The 18487-nt window shown below is 43.1% G+C and overlaps 1 protein-coding gene across 1 annotated transcript in view; it reads right to left on the reverse strand.

The window, feature by feature from the left end:
• Positions 1 to 18073, reverse strand: part of GMEB2 (glucocorticoid modulatory element binding protein 2) — a 36631-nt gene extending 18558 nt beyond the window's left edge. Inside the window, 2 exon segments of the mRNA XM_038369809.2 lie at positions 13634 to 13827; positions 17945 to 18073. Coding sequence (XP_038225737.1) covers positions 13634 to 13827; positions 17945 to 17956 — 206 coding nt within the window. The 5' untranslated portion in view covers positions 17957 to 18073.
• Between the last annotated feature and the right edge of the window lie 414 nt (positions 18074 to 18487).

An 18487-nucleotide genomic window follows, 5' to 3' on the forward strand; every position in this document is an offset into this window, starting at 1 on the left:
TAACAATCATGCTTCTGTGCATTGTTCCTTGTGCTTTGGCAGATGTGGCCTTCAGGAACACCCCACACATACCGCCGAGGGTCTCCACCAGATAAGAAAGCGCCCAAGACGGAGCAAAGATGACATGTTCTAGGAGGTACTGCACTTCACCAATGCAAAGAAAAGGGAACGTAAGGCATGGAGAGAAGTGGAAAGGGAGGACAGAAAATAAAATCAGGAGTTTGTAAAGGATGCTACTGAGCAGATGATTAAAGTCATGGAGGAGCAAACACAGATGCTGAAGTCCCTAATAATGCTGCAGACTGAGCAGATGCATGCCCACCCTCCCCTGCAGCACATTCAGAACTTGTTTACATGTCCCCCACAAACTCTGCCCACACAGTCCTTTCTGAGAAGTCTCGGTTTCCCCTTCACTCCACCTCCTCGGACAACTTTCAAAATGATAGCTGGACATACACACAGCTCTGAAAGTCTGCCTTTCCCTGGTACCTCCTTTCCCACCAAGCCCCTTTCTGTGTGTTTGTGTGTTGTTTCCTGTTTAATAAAAGCAAAGTTTTGAACAGTAACTCATCTTTATTTGTTTCCTACAAATTGAGATAGTAGGCACTACCATTATATACACAGGCAGTGTAATCATTTGTTTAATGGAATGTAAGGCCCCAAATGTCACCATTGCTTCTTAGGAAAACTACATGTAATGTAACACTGCAGCACCAATCACAGAGATATACATTACTGGTTCTCATTTGAAAGCGTTGCCTCAAAGCCTCCCTGATTTGAATTGCCCCACTCTGGGCCCCTCTGATAGCCCTGGTATCTGGCTGCTCAAAATCAACAGCCAAAGTGGTCTGCCTCAACACTCCACCCTGAACAAACCTTTCACTCTTAGCTTCACAAAGATTATGCAATGTACAACATGCGGCTATGACCATGGGAATATTATCCTTATTGAGGTCTAACCTACCATAAAGGCATCACCAGTGCGCCTTTAATCTGCCAAAGGCACATTCCACGGTCATCCGGCACCTACTCAGCCTGTGGTTGAACTGCTCCTTGCTGCTGTCCAGATCCCCCTGCAAGGTTTCATGAGCTATGGCTGTAAGGGGTAGGCCGGGTCTCCCAGGATCACTATGAGCATTAACCATCCCCCATTGTAATCTTCTGGTCTGGAAAGAAAGTCCCCGCTTGTAGTTTTCTATACAGGCCGGTGTTCCTGAAGATGAGTGTGTCATGCACCTTCCCGGACCACCGTGCGTTGATATCAGCGAAATGCCCATGATGATCCACAAGGGCCTGCAATACCATGGAGAAATACCCCTTCCTACTGATGTACTCCATCACAAAGTGGCCTGGTGCCAAAATTGGAATACGTGTGCCATTTACTGCCTGTCCAGTTAGGGAAACCCATTTCTGCAAAGCCATCCACTATTTCACACACATTTACCAGAGTCATGGTAGCAGGATGCGATTAACTGCTCTATACATTTGCATTAATGCAGCCCCAACAGTTGACTTCCCGACTCCAAATTGATTCACGATCAACCAGTAGCAGTCTGGAGTCACCAGCTTCCACACAGCGATTGCCACGCACTTCTCTACTGATAGGGCAGGTCTCAATCTGGTGTCCTTGTAAGATAGTGCTGGGGCGAGCTCTGCACACAGTTCCAGGAAGTTGGCTTTCTGCAGCCAAAAGTTCTGTAGCCACTGCTCGTCATTCCAGACGTGCATGACAATATGATTCCACCATTCAATGCTTGTTTCCTGAGCCCAAAAAGCAATGGTCCACCCTCTGCAGCTGTTCTGTGAAAGCCAAAGCAATCTAAAGTTGCTCCTATCCATGTCACACAGCATGTCAGGGTTGGAAGGGACCTCAGGAGGTCATCTAGTCAACCCCCTGCTCAAAGCAGGACCAATCCCCAACTAAATCCCAGGCAACTGGGAGTCTTCTTCAGTTAGGAACTTCATGATTAACTGAGCTGCCTTCACAATGTCTTCATGACAGTTATCAGAGCATAGGAGAGCAGTGCAGGATCCATCCCCTCTCACAAAGATGCTGGGGTGCACAGCAAACAAGGGCCGTTGAAAAATGCTGCGAAAGAAAGCTGGAAGCCTATGGAATGCTGAAAGAAAGCAATGCATCATGGGATAGTGAGCCAGGTCCCAAGATGTGCTGCGATCCGCTCTGCCTTCCCACAACACCTAGCAGCAGAAGGTGTTCAGCTGGACTGTGGGCTAGGTACCCACAGTGCATTGTTCATACTGTCGATGATAGTGCCCCAACTGTGGATACGCTCTGCTGACAAAGGAGCGAGTGTGAACATGACATATAGATTTTTATTATAACAATTGTTGACCATTGACATCACTTTTGTCGACAAAACTCTGTAGTGTAGACCAGGCCTAACTTCTCCCTTGTTTCTTTTTTGCAACTGAAAATGTTTTACTAAAGATCTGTGAACAAACCAATCAACCCATGAATACAGATGTGCATTTTATAGCATCTCTGTGTACCCCATAGTTCAGGCTGCCTGGCATCCGATGAAGTGAGCTGTAGCTCACGAAAGCTTATGCTCAAATAAATTTGTTAGTCTCTAAGGTGCCACAAGTCCTCCTTTTCTTTTTGTGGATACAGACTAACACGGTTGCTACTCTGAAACCTATACATATAGTATAAGCCACTGCAGCCATAGGCAGACAGCTAATTAAAGACACCATATCAAAGTGTTCCTCTATTTCCTGCCTTGTACTAGTGGCTCTCCCTGTCTTTCAGTGCTTGCTAATGGAAGGAGACACAGACAAATGGCTCTGCATGGCTTCCTTATCCTCCCAGTTATTTCCTGGCTTGTATCAGCTTAATCTGCAGAGTACATGCAAAATAGACTATTTAAAGAGAAGAAATTTTAAAAATATACACAAATGTGAAATATAAGTGAAATATATTTAGGCTACTTTGGACTGTAAATATTTCTTCTTTACACTCAGGGGATGCTGTTGCAATCTTAGCTAGCACAGAACACTGATGCTATATGTGTTAATCTTTCACAGAAGATTCCCATGCAAGAAAGCAAGAGCATGCTGGCCACTTGATAGATAGCATCTCTGTCTATCTGTCTGCATAGCCATCTCTACTGGATTTTAAAGACCTGCATTTGGATTTTCTGGCAAAGAGACCCAGTGTAATTACCGCAGCACATTCTCTCCACCTCTCTGAAGTCCTGGGGTGGGGAAGGGAGAAAGAGGAAATGATAGTTAACAAATTTCCTGACACTTCAGCAGTTTCAATCTGTATGAACTGGGTGTGCTAAGCAGGAGTTTATGGAGGATGTAAATCTAAAGTCTGGCCTGCTCTGATAAAGAGGGGGAGGAGGGCGGGACTGAAGTGACTGACTGACTCAATGATTCATTAGCTGATTACATAAGACAGTGCTAGGCTACACAGGAAAGTCAAGTTCAGGGGCTACCGGTTTTTCCCTTCTGACTTCTCAGCAGATGACTGTAGGGTAGAACTACAGTGTCAAGAAATTGCTCTCCCTTCCAGCCACAGGACTAGTATCTTGTTCACACAGATCAGGGGCAGCTATAATGTGGAGATAGGGGATCTTGTGTGGGAGGCATCTCAGAATCATGAGGTAGATGAAAACTCTCCTAGGATTCCAGAGTTCCTGCTTTTGAACAAGTAACAGCATAGGAGAGGAGGAAATAGGATATTCTGATACACGGGTCTTTCAATCTCGCCTGTTGAAGCTGTTCCACTGTGTATAAATAGAAAAGGAGTACTTGTGGCACCTTAGAGACTAACAAATTTATTAGAGCATAAGCTTTCGTGAGCTACAGCTCACTTCATCGGATGCATTTGGTGGAAAAAACAGAGTAGAGATTTATATACACACACACAGAGAACATGAAACAATGGGTTTATCATACACACTGTAAGGAGAGTGATCACTTAAGATAAGCCATCACCAACAGCAGGGGGGGGAAGGAGGAAAACCTTTCATGGTGACAAGCAGGTAGGCTAATTCCAGCAGTTAACAAGAATATCAGAGGAACAGTGGGGGGTGGGGTGGGAGGGAGAAATACCATGGGGAAATAGTTTTACTTTGTGTAATGACTCATCCATTCCCAGTCTCTATTCAAGCCTAAGTTAATTGTATCCAGTTTGCAAATTAATTCCAATTCAGCAGTCTCTCGTTGGAGTCTGTTTTTGAAGCTTTTTGTTGAAGGATAGCCACTCTTAGGTCTGTGATCGAGTGACCAGAGAGATTGAAGTGTTCTCCAACTGGTTTTTGAATGTTATAATTCTTGACGTCTGATTTGTGTCCATTCATTCTTTTACGTAGAGACTGTCCAGTTTGGCCAATGTACATGGCAGAGGGGCATTGCTGGCACATGATGGCATATATCACATTGGTAGATGCGCAGGTGAAGGAGCCTCTGATAGTGTGGCTGATGTGATTAGGCCCTATGATGGTATCCCCTGAATAGATATGTGGACAGAGTTGGCAACGGGCTTTGTTGCAAGGATAGGTTCCTGGGTTAGTGGTTCTGTTGTGTGGTGTGTGGTTGCTGGTGAGTATTTGCTTCAGATTGGGGGGCTGTCTGTAAGCAAGGACTGGTCTGTCTCCCAAGATCTGAGAGAGCGATGGCTCGTCCTTCAGGATAGGTTGTAGATCCTTGATGATGCGTTGGAGGGGTTTTAGTTGGGGGCTGAAGGTGATGGCTAGTGGCGTTCTGTTGTTTTCTTTGTTGGGCCTGTCCTGTAGTAGGTGACTTCTGGGTACTCTTCTGGCTCTGTCAATCTGTTTCTTCACTTCAGCAGGTGGGTACTGTAGTTGTAGGAATGCATGATAGAGATCTTGTAGGTGTTTGTCTCTGTCTGAGGGGTTGGAGCAAATGCGGTTATATCGTACAGTACCCACCTGCTGAAGTGAAGAAACAGATTGACAGAGCCAGAAGAGTACCCAGAAGTCACCTACTACAGGACAGGCCCAACAAAGAAAACAACAGAACGCCACTAGCCATCACCTTCAGCCCCCAACTAAAACCCCTCCAACGCATCATCAAGGATCTACAACCTATCCTGAAGGACGAGCCATCGCTCTCTCAGATCTTGGGAGACAGACCAGTCCTTGCTTACAGACAGCCCCCCAATCTGAAGCAAATACTCACCAGCAACCACACACCACCCAACAGAACCACTAACCCAGGAACCTATCCTTGCAACAAAGCCCGTTGCCAACTCTGTCCACATATCTATTCAGGGGATACCATCATAGGGCCTAATCACATCAGCCACACTATCAGAGGCTCCTTCACCTGCGCATCTACCAATGTGATATATGCCATCATGTGCCAGCAATGCCCCTCTGCCATGTACATTGGCCAAACTGGACAGTCTCTACGTAAAAGAATGAATGGACACAAATCAGACGTCAAGAATTATAACATTCAAAAACCAGTTGGAGAACACTTCAATCTCTCTGGTCACTCGATCACAGACCTAAGAGTGGCTATCCTTCAACAAAAAAGCTTCAAAACAGACTCCAACGAGAGACTGCTGAATTGGAATTAATTTGCAAACTGGATACAATTAACTTAGGCTTGAATAGAGACTGGGAATGGATGAGTCATTACACAAAGTAAAACTATTTCCCCATGGTATTTCTCCCTCCCACCCCACCCCCCACTGTTCCTCTGATATTCTTGTTAACTGCTGGAATTAGCCTACCTGCTTGTCACCATGAAAGGTTTTCCTCCTTCCCCCCCCTGCTGTTGGTGATGGCTTATCTTAAGTGATCACTCTCCTTACAGTGTGTATGATAAACCCATTGTTTCATGTTCTCTGTGTGTGTGTGTATATAAATCTCTACTCTGTTTTTTCCACCAAATGCATCCGATGAAGTGAGCTGTAGCTCACGAAAGCTTATGCTCTAATAAATTTGTTAGTCTCTAAGGTGCCACAAGTACTCCTTTTCTTTTTGAGAATACAGACTAACACGGCTGCTACTCTGAAACCTGTGTATAAATAATTAGTCAATAGAGTAGGGAACGACACAAGAATGGAGGATGCTAGTTAGGCAGAAATTAAAAAGAGCAGTCACAAGGGTCAAACGCCTGCATGCAGTATGGAGACTACTTAAAAACACCACGAGAGGCTCAGACTAAAAGTGTACCCCAAATCAAAAAAGACAGCAGGAAGACCAAAATAATGCTACCAAGGCTAAACAAAAGAACAATGGAAGCCATTAGATGCAAAATTCATCTGTTAAAATTTGGACATCAAATCCTAATGAAGAAAATAGGAAGGAACACAAACTCTGGCTAGTAAGTTGTAAAAGTATAATAAGGCAGGCCAAGAAATAATTTGAGAAGCAACTTGCTAAAGACGCAAAAGCTAACAGTACATGAGAAGCAGGAAGCCTACCAAACAGGCAGTGCAGCCACTAGATGACAAACGTGTTAAAAAGAACACTACTTAAGGAAGACACGATCATTGCAGAGAAGCAAAAGGAATTATTGGCATCGGTCTTCAAGCATGTGGGGGAGATAGTCACATCAGAGCTATTCTTTTGGGGGAGATAAATCTGCAGTACTGTCCCAAATTGATGTGTCAATATAGGAGGTTTAGAACAAACTGTTTAACAGTAATTAGTCACCACCAGATGGTATTCACCCAGGACTTCTGAAGGAACTCAAATATGAAATTGCAGAACTGCTAAGTGTAGTATGTAACCTATGACTGAAATCAGCCCTTCTACCAAATGACTAGAAGGTAGCTAATGTTATGCTGATTTTTAAAACTGACTCCAGAGAAGATCCTGGAAATTACAGGCTGGTAAACCTAACTTCAGTACTGACAAATTGGCAGAAACTTTTTAAAAAACAAACAGACCCAGAATTATCATAGACACATAGATAAACACGATTTATTGGGGAAACAGTCAACACAGCTTTTGTAAAGGGAAATCGTGCCTTACCAATCTATTAGAATTCTTTGAGGGAATAAAAAGCATTTGGATATGGGTAAGCTAGTCAATATAATGTACTTGGATTTTCAGAAAGCCTTTGACAAGGTCCCTCACCAAAGGCCTTTAAAGCAAATTAAGTAGCCACTGGATAAGAGGGAAAGTCCTCTCAGGACCTAGTTGAAAGACAGGACACAATGGGTAAGAATGGAGAGAGCTGAATAGTGGGGTCCCCCCTTAGGGATCCGTAACTGCGACCTATGCTGTTCAACATATTCATTAATGATTTGGAAAAGGGGGGTGGAACTGTGAAGTGGCAAAGTTTACGGACAGTAAAAAATTATTCAAGATAGTTAAGGCCAAAAGCAGACTGCAAGGAGTTACAGAAAGATCTCAAAAAACTGGGTGACTGGGTAACAAAATGATGAAATTCAACATTGATAAATGCACATTGGAAAAAATAATCTCAACTACACATATTGAATGGTGGGTTCTAAATTAGCTTTTACTACCCAAGAAACAGATCTTAGACTCAAAGTGGATAGTTTTCTGAAAACTTTCACTCAGTGCGCAGCAGCAGTCAAAAAGGCTAACAGTATGTCAGGAACTATTAGGAAACAGATAGAAAATGAGGCAAAAAATATAATAATGCCACTATATAAATACATGGTTCCTGAATACCGTGTCCAGCTCTGGTCTCCCCATTTAAGAAAGGATATAATGGAAATGAAGAAGGGCAACAAAGATGATCCAAGATAAGGAATGTCTTGCATACAAGGAGAAACTAAAAAGATTAAGGCTGTGCAGCTTAGAAAAGAGATTACTAAAGGCAGATATGCAGAGGTCTAGAAAACCATGAATGGTGTGGAAAGAGTGAAAAGGGAAGTGTTATTTACCCCTTCCCACAATACAAAAACCAGTTGTCACCTGATGAAATTAATAGGGAGTATGTTTAATACAGAAAAAAGAGGAAATACTTTTTGACAGAACGCACAACTAACCTGTGGAACTCATTGACATGGGATGTTGTGATGGCCAAAAGTATAACAGGGTTCAAAAAAACTGGATAACATTATGGAGAATGGGTCCATCAAAGGCTATTAGCCAAAATGGTCAGGGAGACAACCTGGTGCTTAGAGTGACCCTAAGCAGGAATGGAAGACAGGGATGAATTGCTCCATAATTGCCCTGTTCTGTACTCTCCCTCTAAAGCTCTGCTACAGGCTACTGTCAGAGACAAGATACTGGACAAGGTGGACCATTGTCTGACCCAGTATGGCAGCTCTTATGACATGAACCTGGTCATGTCATGAACTGGATATGAACTCACTCCCAGGTGAGTGCCCTAACCACCAGGAAATAGAGTCACTCAATCTTTCTCTAGCCCTATGACTATTTAATTATTTATACTCAGTGAAGTATCTTCAACAGGAAAGAGCCCCACATCAGAATATTCTATAGCTCAGTGGTTAGGCCACTTATCTGCTGAGAGAGACCCAGGTTCAAATCTCTTGTTCACATCAGGTAAAGTGGGGAATGGAACTTGGGTCTCGCACATTTGTAGGAGAGTGGCCTGACCACTTATAAAGGAGGCGTGCACACCCCACAAATTATTCACCCAACTCAATCCCTGACAACCTACATCAACAATTCACTGGCCCAAATAATTTTGACGATGACCTGCTGCAGAACATACTTATTCTGTCTGTATTGGACTGTCACATTCATGTTCAGCATGAAGAATCGTTTTAAAGTCAAGTCATGCTCCAAGCCTCACCCACATATACATTTCACTTCCAAGGTAGTGCTGGGCTTTTCTGAAGTCTTGCTAGGCACATGGCAGGCCTGCAAACCTGCAGAGTCAGAACTGCAGATGCTGAGCTGACACATACAGGGAAGACTGTTTGAGGAGTGAGAGGCTAATAGCAGGGAAGAAAGGAAGAATTGTAATTCAATAATTCAACAGTTTGCCACAGGATTCCTTCCCAGTAATTTGTTAAATTCATCTAGGGGAACAGCCAAAGTGCCATTTTAGTTGGACCTGCCTTGTGGTGGTTGCAAAAGAGAAAGATCTCTTTCTTACATACAGAACACCAATACACCATGGGCCTCATTCAGATCTCTCTCACATGGGTGTAAATTAGGAACAAAAACCAGTGTATGTGAGAGAAGAATCAGGTTCTATACCTTCTATTACTTTTGGCAGGGAAAACTAATTCAGCTGCATCTTAAATCCCAACCTCTAATAACCTTCTACAGTCTTTGAGACAATAACTCATGACACTATTGAGGCTCCTGTAAAATGATATTTTTCCCCACAGAGGTTTAACTGGAAGAAAAAAGGCACTTGAAATGGATTATACCCATTTTCCTTCTCTGCTTTGCCACACCCCCTTCTCCCCCCGTCTCTGTTCCCCTGTGCTGATGCAGGACAGTTGTGAACCTCAGCAGACAGAGGTGGGTGGAATGGGACAGTACTCAAATAAGTTTCTCCAGTTACAACAGTGTGTCCCACCACCAAACAAGTATTTGCATTAGATGGTTGCCATGAGGCATCCGCTGCTCACATTTTATCAGACAGGATCATTCAAGCTTCTCCCCAGAAGGAGCCATAAACCAGAGGAGGAAAAAAAACAGTAAATGGCAGCAGACTTCCTAATCTATTTCAAACAAGAGATTGTTTTGGTCAAAGAAATCTGTTTGGAGCCAGTTGTAAATATGAAAATGGATTTCCTGCCTACTGAAAATCCAGAAGCTCTGGAAGCACCAACATGTATACATGCTCTGGGTATAAGCCAGGGAAGTGCCAAGGAAAATTCAGTCAAATAACACGAACAGCCCTTCACTACTTAGGACTTCTGTGTATAAACAGGCCATTTTCTTTTTGTGAACACAAAGAGTCAGCCAGTCTAGGAAAGTCTAGGAAAATAAGGAACCAACACAACCCCCCCAGTACAGTATCTAAAATATCAACTTAAAAACTGATTTCAAACATGAGAAAAAACTATATTTTACAGCCATTCCAAGTTCACTGTTGGTAAGGATTTTGAGAAGCACAACTCTGTTCTATATCTCGGTAGTGTTTTCAGTGACATCTGTCATCTTTATTGCTAAGGGCCTATTAGTAATTACCCTGGCACTGCTGAAAATTACAGAAAGAAGGTCCCTGCAGAATGCTGCTAAAATCCTGGACCCAAAAATACACATTGCAAACAAAAGATTTTGCTATATCACAATATGAAAACAGTTGTGGATCAATTTCCTGACATGGGCACACGGTTTAGTGAATAAAACACTGATTTAGTTACCTTTTTCCATTCCCAATTGATTCATGTCCACCTTAATGTGCACATCTCTGAAAAGTGTACTTTTTAATTTAAAAGACATTTTCCTTAGGATTTGTACACATATCTGCTTAGTGTCCAAAAACACTTTGTACTGCTTTTCTACTCTAAGATAGAACGAGCTGTGGATTCTATTCTAGTTTGAGTATTAAACAGAATTACCAATAAGTTCCAATCATTACAGCTGAAGAGTTCCACTGAAGATAGCAGGAGTATGAAGATATCACTGAGTGCATAATTTGAAGACAGAGGAGTTGCACAGATGCCATTGAGGTCCCATTGGTCGCAGTGATGCATGAGATAGAAAGAGCCCAGTTACTCTCTCCAAGATGAGTTTGTAGGGATGAAAAGTAAAAGCAGCATCTTTTTACTTATGAACTACATATTTGAAGTGGAGTCTTTGAGAAACAGTACATATGGACTCTCATGGTATCCTTTTTCCAAAGTCATTTTGTAGAACAGATTTGTATTTTAAGATCCTCAATTATGTGAGTTTAGTACAGGGGGGCCAATCTGTGGCTCCAGAGCCACATGCGGCTCTTCAGAAGTTAACGTGAGGCTCCTTGTATAGGCACCGATTCCGGGGCTGGAGCTACAGGCGCCAACTTACCAATGTGCCGGGGGGTGCTCACTGCTCAACCCCTGGCTCTGCCACAGGCCCTGCCCCCATTCCACCCCTTCCCGCCCCCTCCTCTGAGCCTGCCATGCCCTCACTCCTTCGCCATGAAACAGCTGATTGGGAGGTGCGGGGAGGGAGGGGGAGGCACCGATTGGTGGGGCTGCTGGTGGGCAGGAGGCGCTGGGAGTTGGGAGGAGCGGGGAGCTGATGGGGGGACTGCTGATGTATTACTGTGGCTCTTCGGCACTGTACATTGGTAAATTCTGGCTCCTTCTCCGGCTCAGGTTGGCCACCCCTGGTTTAGAAGGCTTCAGCTCACACCAGAGGGGGTGGTGGTTCCTACTACTAAAATATACGCAAACCAGCAGGACACTGTGTGATCTGTGTTTGAGGAGTTTAGGAATAAGATGGCATGGGGATCGTACTGCCAATTACCTCAAGGATAAATGAAGTCAATGGGAATTTGGAACGTGCAAGGAATGCAGCATCAGACTCTCAGAAGCTAATTCAGTTATCTCAGGGTGGTCTATCTATACTCTAGCTAAAGCACTGATACATAAAGGACTTCAGCATCTAAAAGATTCTTCACTTCGTTAGAAATAATCCTGCCTCTATGTCCAGCACTACAGTGAATTATGGCCTTAACTTAATACAAATCTATGCAAACGCAAGCTGGCCTGCACACCCTGTTGATGCAAATTTTGAATAAGAGAGAGTTAAGTATTCCAGTGGTAGGTTTTGTTAGTGCATTATGCTTAGAGGGACAACAGTATTAATCCAAGGTAGCTGGTACATCATGTTATTTCAATCTATTTCCAGTTTTCTTAAAATTAGATCAGCATAGGATCATTTGGACCTACCAATTGTTATTTAATTTTTGTTTCAACCATTTTGTTGACTCGAAATGATTATTTAATTGCATTTAACAGACATTTGCTGACCTGAAAAAAGAAAAAGAGGAAAAGCAAAGTAAAAAAAGATGTAAAACTCAGTACACACATGGATGCCTACATGTGTTTTAAAAAACAAAACAAAACAAAACAAAAAGAGAATCCTGCACTAGCAAGGAGACTAGCTCTGTCTAGGTATTTATATGACCTTCAGCCCCTGGTGAACATTATCAAATTTATCCTCAGTATCTGTAAGGGGTAGGAAAGTGCCATTATCCCCATTTCACAGATGATGAACTAAGGTACAGAAAGACTAAGTGTCTTACCCACAATCACACTGGCAGTCTGGGCACAGCTAAGAATTTAGCCCAGATCTCTCTTGTCCCATTCAAGTGCCTTAACCATAAAACCTCCCAGCCTCCTCTCTAGGGATAACCTAGCGTGTCTTTTCTATCTCTAAAATATATGGGTCTCAAGTAACAATACTGTAGTAGTAGTAGAAGAGTAAAAGACTCAGCAAACATATAATGTTTCCACAATACAGCAGATGGAACTAGTGGTCAATTAACTGCTGCTGAAGAGAAGGCCCTCTCTCCCTACCTTATTACTTTGTATGTCTTAGCAAGTAAGCATAAGGGTGATTCAAGGAGAAAACCCACTGGAGTCCTCTGCACTAATATGAGAAGAGACACCGTGACACCTATTTGATGTCAGCAAAATGCTGGGAGGTGAGAGTATGAGATTGCAAAAGGATCTCCTCACATGATTTCATGGAGAGGAGAGTGCTGTACCCTGTATTCTTTCCCCACTCACCCAAGAAAAACAGCAATATTTACTTTAACTTTTTTTCTTTAATTTAAAGACATTTGTCCATCTTGAATGTTTGGGAGGAGACATCCCCCTTTGCTTCAGGGCCTGTCTGCATTACAGTTTAAGACATTCCAACAACTAACAGTTTCCATGGCCAGTGTGGACATGAATGCATCACACTCCCCTCAAACAAGAACTGTGTTTTGAAACCTTGCTATAGTCTCCATCCGTGCTACAAAAATGAAAGAGCTTAACAACAGTGATTAAACTCTACTGTACCAGAACCAAGCTATAATACAGTTTAGTACAGCATGTATGGATAAGACCAACCAAACTCAAAAAAATCAAAGCATTAGCTCAAGCAGAAGCCTAGTTTAGTCTTTGCAGCAATTCCTATAATATTAGGCAATTTGGTTGTCCCCGATCCAGACACAACATGGTTTGGGTCTGCAGAGTAGACAAAACCAAAGTGATTTTTACCATGGCCCTGAGGCTCATGTCAGGTCAGCCAAAATCCAGGATTGCAGCAGAATATGGTTAAACCCTATTTGGGAACAGTGTATGCTACAAAACCAAACCATGTTTTAACAATGTCAGTGTTGTAACAGAAGTTCCTTCAACATAGTAGAAATTACAGTGTAGACAAGACACTCAGCTAAAGCCTAGTTTTAACCCAACTTGGCCACTCCAAAATTTAACAGCTGTTGGTAAACCCTGTTTTCCTGGCTACATACACTTGGCCAAAGATCATCAGGAAGGGGATATGGGGATTATTAATCTAACTCTACTTGGTTAGCATGGTATCCAAGGTGGTGGGTGAAAACTTGGTCCTCCCTTGTCAATGAACAAGTCAAACAACCACAGGACAGGAAGGATCATAAGGGACTGACTCTCACTCCTACTCTGAACCCTGTATTTCACAGGTATTTGATGTCTGCTTTGGTTGAATATTAAAGCCCCAACCTCCATATCACTTCTATTGCATATGGTGAAACCATTTCTTACCCATGTTGAGACAAGTTTGTGGTCACTAGCACAGTTTTCACTTCTTCCACACCACTGCCATCAACCACATTGTCAGGTGTTGTTACCACGACCACCTCCTCCATGTGAACGCTCACATCTGGGGTTGCCATGGTTAGGCAGGAGAGCACAAAGATCACCAGCTGCGTGGAGAGGTCCCTCCGTGAACTGGTTTCCTGTCAAAAAAAGAAAGACCAAAAATGTGATACATTAGAAGATTCTCACTAATAAAAATGGCTAGAAAGAGAAGAACCAACACAGAACAGGACCAAGGCCTTCTCAAGGATTTCACAGGTAAATTCTGCATCCCAAATAAAATATTAGTAATTCCCATCCCACTGGTTCCATCTTGAAAACAGTCTAAGTGAAGAATATAAGAACCATAAGACGAGATATTGGAAAATGTACCAAGTCTATGCATAGGAACCCAAATACCTTAGTATTGGGTGTAGGATTTTAATAGGCTTTGTTGCTGTTGTGCGGTTGCTTCTTCAGAAGCCATTTGAGACAACAAAATTACATGGTAGCTGAACTTCTCCCAGTACTGCCTACGTTCATAAAGTGAAACAGGAGAGGCCAGACCTTGCATTCTTTTGGCCCCATAAAATGGCACCCTGTGAAAAAACATTCAAACAGTAGAGCCTGTCCATGTCATTGGTATTTATTAATGTAACTGTTCATCACAGGATATCTTCAACTGGCTAGCTACTCCTGACACTAAAGAACTATTGACCAGCAAGCCATTGTCTGAGCATTGTATGCCTTGTGACAATTGGACTGCGTTTTGTAATCTGAGGCTCTTCCCTGTTGTTATTCCTTCCTCCCCACATCTATTTTACAATGGGGAGAGAGGTTGATGCATGTCATCTCCTGCTCCCATCCGGACTGTTATTGAGTTGCAACAGACATAGTCTTCAGGGCTCTGATATAGCCCAGCATCCTCTTTGCCCACATCCATGGCACTTTAGAACATAGGAATTGTTATACCAGGTCAAACCAATGGTCATTCTAACTCAGTATCCTGTCTCTGACAGTAGCCAGTACCAGATGCTTTAAAGTAAAGTGCAAGAAACTTCATAATGATTACTTTGTTGAGGGTGAAGGAAGCATTTTCCTAATTCTATCAATTAGGAGTTGGCTTCAAAGTGCTAGCAACTTCAAGCAAAGATACCCCAGAATCCTCTTTAGTGGCACTAAAAGTGTTTCAAAACAACAACCTGGCTACTCCGTTTGGAATATACCCTCAATCTATAATGTCTCTTTTCTTGTTACTTAATGTCTTGTGTGAATGTCAGTGAAATTATGTTTAAAACTTTGTGTTTCCTATTTTAATGTGCTTAAAACTTTTACACACTACACTTTTCACCACCTGTTGTGAGCAACTTTACCCTCTCTCTTCCCCTCTCCCCTTGAAGCTTGCCCACTATCTAGTCACCACAGCTCCTAACTTCCTTATGCCAGCCCCAAAAGCCCTAGGTCTCCAGTCCATCTCTGCTACTGCCTAAGGTTTCTCCACTGTTAACATTTGCACATCCTCCTTCTCTGGTACACTCCCAGAAGATTCCTATTATTATTTAACATTTATACTGTGGTAGCATCTAGAGTCCCACCAAGTCGGGGCCCCATTGTCCTTGGTGATTCCAAAATCTGTCTCATGGTACTCCTGTAAGGAGCAGCCTTCAGGAGGTCATATTGATTTCTGTACACTGATTCATGGAAAGAGTCAGCTCCAGGATGTAAATGAAATTCCTTCCATTCCCAGAAGTTTTAGCCCAAAACGAAACTTTGCAGAATTGGAAAGCATAAAGTGACAGAGAAAACTGTTTTCAAGTCAGTGTTTCTAAGGGATCAGTAACAAATTTAAGAGAAAAAATATTTTTACAGTTCTGATTTTAATGTTGATGGTGTCCCTTTAAAGGCACAATTATCTCAGCTAGCTCTTGCTATCAGCTTTCCATAGTTTTTTTTTTTTCCATTACTGGCTTGCCTCCTAGCTGCTATTGATTGAAGGGGGAAAAAAGACCCCCTGAAGAATCAGAAGACTTCTCTGCCTTACTAAATGTATCACCACAGGGAATCCCTCTGTTAGTTTCACTGATATAGACAAGATTATGTTGAGCAGTGAAGCTGTCACATTGACACTGCTTAACACTTTTATTGTTACACACTGCTTAACACTTTTATTGTTCTGCACTTCAGTGCTCTGTTAGAAAGTCTGTTCACATTACCATAATACCAAGATATACCATGTATAATAGACTGCACTGGAGAAGTGATTCTCCAACTATTAATGGTACTATTTACCATTCAAAGTTCAGTTCTACTCTGAAATGTGGCTTTACAAAAATGGCATATTCATACTCAGTGGATCTGCTCCTTTGGTGCATAGAGTCTCACTTTACTTACCAAAGTTATTACAACAATCATCCCTGCAGAACCAATAACTTTAGTTTGAGAGAGTAAACGTGGATATTTCTGGTTCATTAACTAACTCAGTTGTAGGGTCATGTGTGTAACTCTACAGGCTTAAAGTTACACTATTGTTTACACTTGTGCAAACCCACAAGAGTGCTGCATACCAAGCTAGAAGGGGTTGCAAGTGCTTTGAAGGATAGGATTAAAATTCAAAATGATCTGGACAAACTAGAGAAGTGGTCTGAAGAAAAGAGGATGAAATTCAATAAGGACAAATGCAAAGGACTCCACTTAGGAAGAAACAATCAAAATGGGAAACGACTGCCTAGGTAGGAGTACTGCGGAAAGGGATCTGGGGGTCATAGTGGATCACAAGCTAAATATGAGTCAACAATGTAACGCTGTTGCAAAAAAGCAAACATAATTCTGGGATGTATTAGGAGGACTATTGTAAGCAAGACAGGAGAAGTAATTCTTCCACTCTACACAGCACTGATTAGGCCTCAACTGGAGTATTGTGTCGAGTTCTGGGTGCCACATTTCAGGAAAGATTTGGAGAAAGTCCAGAGAAGAGCAACAAAAATGATTCAAGGTCTAGAAAACATGACTTATAAGGGAAGATTGAAAAAATTGGGTTTGTTTAGTCTGGAGAAGAGAAGTCTGAGAGGGGACATGATAACAGTTTTCAAGAACATAAAAGGTTGTTATAAGGAGAAGGGAGAAAAATTGTTGTTCTTAATCTCTGAGGACAGGACAAGAAGCAATGGGCTTAAATTGCAGCAAGGGCAGTTTAGGTCAGACATTAAGAAAAACTTCTTAACTGTCAGGGTGGTTAAGCACCAGAATAAATTGCCTAGGGAGGTTGTGGAATCTCCATCATCGGGGTTTTTTTAAGAGCAGGTTGGACAAACACCTGTCAGGGATGGTCTAGATCAGTGGTTCTCAAAGCCGCTCCGCTGCTTGTTCAGGGAAAGCCCGTGGAGGGCTGGACCGGTTTGTTTACCTGCCGTGTCCGCAGGTTTGGCCGATTGTGGCTCCCATGGGCTGCGGTTTGCTGCTCCAGGCCAATGGGAGCTGCGGGAAGGGCGGCCAGCACATCCCTTGGCCTGTGCCACTTCCCGCAGCCCCCATTGACCTGGAGCAGCGAACCATGGCCAGTGGGAGCCACGATCGGCCGAACCTGCGGACGCGGCAGATAAACAAACCGGTCCGGCCCGCCAGGGGCTTTCCCTGAACAAGAGGGGGACCAGCTTTGAGAACCACTAGTCTAGATAATACTTAGTCCATGAGTGCAGGGGACTGGACTAATGACCTCTCAAGGTCCCTTCCAGTCCTATGATTCTATGATAACTGTAAGTGAGAGCAGCATTTGCCCTTTAGAAAGCTTATTGCTAGTGAAATGCAAGAGCCAGAAAGAACACAGCATGACTTTCAGATACTAACCTGAGCCTGAAAGGCTGACAATTAGCGGAGAAAAAAAATTCTTTACTTGTGAAGTAAGCAATATTTGACATACTAAATGTGGAACCTCATCATGCCTTTTTAAAAAAACAAACAAAGCACAGTCACTTTTCAGAGCAGAGTGACACCACACTTAAGGATGTCATCTTAAACACCTCTGGAACTACTTTCTCCAGGTTCAAAACAGACTGTTGCAGATAGTTTGGATTCTGGGATCAGAGATTCAAATGCAAAAGATTTTAAGTGACAAAACAGGAAACCCCTGACAGAGACCCTACTTATTTAGCACGCTCTCTCCCAACTGCCTCCTCTTCTCCACATCTACAGTATGCTACACACATTTTACACACACACACAAATTTCTATTGCTCCCAGGCTGCACACAGGGAGCCAACGGCTTGCCTTTCCCCTCCTTACCAGTCTGAGCATTGGTACTCGCAGCTGCTGCCCTAGCTGTCTCTGCCTTCTTGGTCACATACCCAGCCACTTTTTATAATGCGGCGAGGCCCAAGCCCTGCCCCTAGAGCAAGGCCTGGAATCGCCTCTTGCGTAAGAGCCACAGAACTCTGATGAATCATCAGCTGCCAACTCGGGCAAGTAGTCAGCCTGGGCATGGCTCTGCAGCACACAGGGAGCAGGGCTGCTCCTGAACAGCTCCAGGCCCAGCGGATCCAGCCTGTGCCTGCTGTCTCCCCAGGCTCTCTGTACTCCTGTTCTATGCCTTCTATAATCACCTGGATTCTCTTGAACCTTTATTTTACCCATTCATTCTTCTTTTTTTGACAGTGTCTTGTGTCTTTACCCAGAGCCCTGCTTTCCAAAATTAAGGTACTCTTTTCTACACATGGACCCCTATGCTCAGGTAGAGCCCCAAAGAAGTCAGCAGAGCTCAGCCCAGAAACAGGGGTCCACACATGTGGTGTTTGTTGCAGACTAGAGCCTCAGTTTTATACTCCACTC

This window comes from Dermochelys coriacea, chromosome 13 (assembly GCF_009764565.3).
Source record: "Dermochelys coriacea isolate rDerCor1 chromosome 13, rDerCor1.pri.v4, whole genome shotgun sequence".
Classification (NCBI taxonomy): Eukaryota; Metazoa; Chordata; order Testudines; family Dermochelyidae; genus Dermochelys; species Dermochelys coriacea.